Genomic DNA, 5,213 nt, shown 5'->3' with positions numbered 1-5,213 from the left:
ATGATCCTTGAGGACCTTCTTCGATACACTTTGGAAAATGCCTTAAGAGTGTTTTATTAGCCTGTGGGTGTCATATTTGCAATTTGTAATTCTAGTTTTAAGTTGTTTTAGATGGTAATAGAGACTTTCTACCGATGAACAGCATTGCTAAAGTGCATACTACACATTAGGGATGCCTATACTTGCGTTCTCAAATATCATACGCTTTGCAACTTACATCCCAAATTATTAAATGCTAATGTCGAATCTCCTCTAAAATAATAAAAAATAAACTTTATAACATACAATATTAAATCACGTTAATTTGTAAATGTTTAGATTGTGCAATTCTCATTGTTAAAACCTACATTTTACATTATCAAATTATCAAAACTTTGAAATAATACATCCTCTATTAAGGTTTAATTATCAAGATTATATTACTGCTACTTGTTAAGTTTGTAAATTAGAATCAATGAAAACACTGGTCATGAGTCTCTGTGCATAGATCCGTGTCTTCCGCATCATTTTTTTACTTGATAACGCAAGATATTGATCCGAATCTAGGAGATCAGACCCTTTCTTTCATGAACATGAACCTTTATTAACTCATTTCCAATATGAAACTAGTTCAATTTTGTCCCTTGATGAACACTAGTAAATAGTGAGGAATCGTCAGAATAGAAAGTCTTAAGGTTCCGAGGAAAAATATAATCTACAGCGAGTAAAACGTACGAGCCCTCAAGAAAGAGGAAAATGGACAGACCCTTGCATCTCAAAATTATTACTTCTTATATATAGATATATATGTATTATCAAATTCCATCCCAAACTAATAAAGATAACGCATGCATATTATCAAAACCATCAAGTTATTTTCAATTTACACCATTATGTCCATCGACCCATGAGGGCCACAAGGCTTCTCCTGTATATAGAGTTGGGAGGGCATTTAAGTTCTTGGATAGAGGACCACCGCTACTCATCTCTTTTTAAATACCTGCAAATATTCTAAGCAAGTATCCTTGGTTTAACTCAGCAATATTTTCTGCCCTAAAACCTTAACCATAGCCCTTAAAACACCATAAGGCCCCTGAAAGCCGCCCGTTCCAACAATTAAAGCAGAAACAGAACCACTCATATATGAAATGGAGATCCATCAGTTCATTGAAGAAGTATGAAAGATTAAACAGAATAAGTCCTTGATACCCAAAATTGGCAATAAAAAAAGAAAAACTACATAAACTCAGATGTTTTGAGATAAAAGTATGTCACGATGATTACTACTTCAGGACAGTAACATAAAAAAATCAAGGTACTATGCCACTGGGAGGACCTCAATATCAGCTGCCACCACTGGTGCCCGGAAATGTTCCTCTTCCTCTTTGGGAGTGTGGATTGTAACCAGATCAGGTAGGGGAGTTGTGGGTCCTACCTTACCCTTGGGATCCCAATCCAGCATTATCTTGACCTTGATACCAAGTACCCCCTGTGTGCCAATGAGATATCTAATAAGAACCGGAATCCAAAAAGAAATGAAAATATGCAAGAAACAGCCTAGAAATGTTGATTTGGCTAAAGACAGCACTATCTGACATAAGCATCACAAACTTGCAAGTTGCAAACCTGTCTCAGAAGAACATGTCTCACAGCCGAGTCTATATATTCATTGACTGGCTGACCAGAAGAAATCATGTAGCCGTCCTTGAACTTCATGGACTTTGCACGTTGCGCCCTAAGCTTTCCACTAACTATCACCTGTTAAAGTAGAAGTATCATCTAAATCATATTCCAAGCAGGATAATAAAATCTTGCACTACAAGTGTTAAAGCTGACCACAAACCTCGCATCCCTTTGCTCCATTTTCCATGACAAATCTCAGTACACCATAGCAGGCCCTTAATGAGAATAATATCCATCATGTTAGTTTTGGTAAACATTATTGGAATGTCCACACATGAAACAGACTCAACCAAGAACTAAACCAAAAAATTAAACCAGGTACAATCTTAAGAAGTTCCTGCAAATGAAATGGATCGATACTTAAAACCTTCAACCACTAATAACATAATTCTTTTCCGGTGACAATAAAATCAGCCAAAACATTGCAAGAATTTCTCCCTTCTTATAACCAGAAGAGAGATACTTTTAGTGGGCAGAGGGGAAGGGGGGCTGGATGTCGTGAAAAAGCATCAGTCAGTAACGGACAGAAGAATTGATTATAAAAAAATAAATAAATAAATAAATAAATAAATAAAGAAGAAGAAGAAGAAGTTAAACAAGCTTAGAAGAAGATAAACATTATATAGAGCTCCCAAGGAGTTGCAATGTCAATATTGTCATCTTCCGACACAAAGTGGGTATCGAATTATGACCTACTAGCTTTATAGATGACTGGGGAAAAAATTACAAACAGCAATGCTAAGACTACTGAAAAAAAAATCAGCTCGTCTAAAGGCTTCGAGCTTTGGTGCACGAAAGACAACACTATTTCAAAAAAGAAGTGAACTAAGGAAATTAAATGGAAATTAAATAATCATGTACCCTCCCTAACGTTACTACAAGAAAACCAGACCATTTCACGAGGAAGATGTCCTGAAGGGAACTTGAGAAATATTACTATAGTCATCTTCCGACACAAAATTGGCGTGCAGTCACCAATCTGCTTTGTAGATGACAGAAAAAGCTTGGAACAAAGTCCCAAACAACATAAACCCCATTTAACAAAAACCAATTTCAGTATATTTCAAACGCACAAGCCCCCCACCCACGAAACAAAAAAAATTCAGAGAAGATCGATATTCACACTTTGAAATAGAGAAAAGCTCAATCATACCCGTTATCCAAGCACATACTACAAAAAATTGAATATGATACTAGCATCCTACCATGATACTAATTGATAACTCCCATTGTATGCCACTGAAAAGTCACAATTCTTCACGAAATAGAAATAGAAATAGAAAGAAGTATATAGTTGAAGAATATATACCTCCGAACAGCAAGACCACCGAGGAGCTTGTAGCGGAGAGACTCAGCCTGGGCAATAGCGCAAAGACCTCTGTTATTAACTTTCTCGGCGTAAAGCTCCACGCTGTTCTCCGGGAACTTGAACCGCTTCTGTACCAATGAGGTCAGCTCTCTGATCCTCCTCCCCTTCTCACCTGCAAAATAGAACTACTAATTTACCCTTCGAAAATCGGTACAATTTTTTGTTAGGTAGAAAATCAATAGAATTAAAAAAATAAATAAAAAAAGAAAACATAGAGGAAATCATTGAAATTCAGACCGAGAACGTTCTGGGTTCGGGTGGCTCTGATGATGATCTCGGTACGCATAGGAGTAACCCTAACTTCGACTCCGGAGTAACCGTCCTCTGCCAGCTCACGGGTTAGCACCTCATTCAGCTCGGCGAAGAAAACTCCGTCAGCTACGAACTGTAAAGACACCACGCAAAACACAAAGCTTCAAGAAACAGTGTTCTAGAAAAGAGTGAATAACATCCAGATTGATTGCAAAGAAAATTGGACGAGAAAGATAGTGGATTAGTATTGAGTCATTGTCTAGGATTCTTGTAGTTCCATTTCACGGGAAACAAACGGAGAGTAAATGGACTACCTTTCGCTTTTTGCTCATCTGGGTTGCCATTTTCGGGTTGAGGAAGCGAGCCGCGAGATCAGTCGGCGAAGTGGCTGCTGCTGTGCAATTTGCAAACCCTACTTTCAGTAATGCTTTAGGGTTGAGGAGGCTTTTAACTATGGGAAGGCGCAAATCGGAGGGCGGAGACAAAATCAGGGTTTTTCTTTGAACGGTTAGGATTTATTTACTGTTTTATTATTTTAATTCTAAAATATGTTAGAGCCTTTTTTGCCCTTTTCGACACTCGAGCATTATTTTTTTAAACTATTATAATTATCACTTAAATACTTCTTTGACGCATAATTTAAAGATCGTAACATATTATTTCTTTTTAATTTATTTTAAGGAATTAACTTATATAATTTTTATTTCCAATTAAACATTAAAGGATATCAATAATATAATTTATATTTCAAATTAATTATTAAATGAAAATATTTTTTATAATTTGAAAAAATATTACAAAAATAATAAATTAGAAGGGTATTATAAATATAGCTTTTTCTTTAGGATTATAGTAGAAGTCTTAAAAAGTATTTAAATAGCATTAAAAGTTCTAAAATGAAAAAATTAAATTGTTTGAGTGTTAATTATTAAAGCATTTATATTTTCAAATAACTAAAGAGTATGTTTGAGGAAAAATATTATCATTAAACATGCTTTTCTGAATAATGCGGAACGCAATTTGAATTTTAAAAAGATTATTAATGGACAAAAATATTCATATAACTTTAAGATAATTATAACTTTTAAACTTTTAAAGATATAAACGTAATTTTTAAAAATTTAAATAATCGGCATTTCTATCTCTAAAATCATTTTTTTAAATTTGTTTATAAACAAACGTAACATGTTTAGAAGTATTTTAAATATATAGTTACCAAACAATAAATAACTTTTTAATAAGAGAACGTATTATTTAAGTTATAATAAACTATAAGTTCTAAAACTAGAAATTATATTTCTATCGCAATCTCAAACATGCAGTTAATTCAAATTGACATGTGAACAAGGGTTTAACTTTTTTGTTTTTTTATTTTGCTATATTTTTATTTCTTCAACTTTATATTGTTAAATTTTATATTTATTAATAGCATGTGTCTAAAATATTTTAATAACCATTTTCATTATATTCTAATGTATTAAACTTATGCATTAAAGAGAAATTAAATAAGGATTCTCCCATGTATAGTAGTAATACTAAAATAATTTTGAAAACTCAATTGAACTCTATATTTAAAAGATATATACAGTTGCACTAAATAATTTATAATTGTTCAAAACCCAATAAAGAAAAAATCAACTTTTTAAATTTACGAAATGATATTTATAATCTAATACGAAGGATATAAGCTCTTTTTAAAAATAAAATAAAAAAATAAAAAAAACTTTAACATATTGTATCATCTTGCAAGTTGCAACACATATGTCACACTTGGTCATTATACCTAACGCTTTCCTTCACTCTCTTTTCTTGTAAGCACGTAATTTCATTGTAATTATCCAAAATACATTAGGTGTGGGTTGGGGACTCGTCATCTAAATACTCCCAACCAATGTCCTAAATAGTTAAAAAAAGTGTAAAATAAATAAAT

At 33.0% G+C, this 5,213-nt stretch overlaps 1 protein-coding gene across 1 annotated transcript; it reads right to left on the bottom strand.

Annotated features, from left to right (window-relative positions):
- Positions 1 to 1,119: 1,119 nt before the first annotated feature.
- Positions 1,120 to 3,759, bottom strand: LOC122304306 (40S ribosomal protein S3-3-like). The gene is made up of 6 exons (XM_043116492.1): positions 3,598 to 3,759; positions 3,269 to 3,416; positions 2,972 to 3,143; positions 1,823 to 1,877; positions 1,606 to 1,737; positions 1,120 to 1,468 (listed from the first exon to the last, which is right to left on the bottom strand). The coding sequence occupies exons 1-6, from the start codon at positions 3,625 to 3,627 to the stop codon at positions 1,298 to 1,300; spliced, it is 708 nt and encodes a 235-aa protein (XP_042972426.1). The 5' UTR covers positions 3,628 to 3,759; the 3' UTR covers positions 1,120 to 1,297.
- Positions 3,760 to 5,213: the final 1,454 nt, after the last annotated feature.

This window comes from Carya illinoinensis, chromosome 3 (assembly GCF_018687715.1).
Source record: "Carya illinoinensis cultivar Pawnee chromosome 3, C.illinoinensisPawnee_v1, whole genome shotgun sequence".
Taxonomy (NCBI): domain Eukaryota; kingdom Viridiplantae; phylum Streptophyta; class Magnoliopsida; order Fagales; family Juglandaceae; genus Carya; species Carya illinoinensis.
The sequence above is the reverse complement of the archived record's forward strand: the minus strand, read 5'-3'. Positions and strand labels throughout refer to the sequence as shown.

Excerpts from the sequence above, each read along its gene's own strand:
- LOC122304306 (XM_043116492.1), bottom strand. The coding sequence starts at position 3,627 with ATGGCAACCCAGATGAGCAAAAAGCGAAAG. Across the intron at positions 3,417-3,597 it reads AGATGAGCAAAAAGCGAAAG|TTCGTAGCTGACGGAGTTTT; the intron begins GTAGTCCATTTA and ends GTGTCTTTACAG. Across the intron at positions 1,738-1,822 it reads ATGGAGCAAAGGGATGCGAG|GTGATAGTTAGTGGAAAGCT; the intron begins GTTTGTGGTCAG and ends CTACTTTAACAG.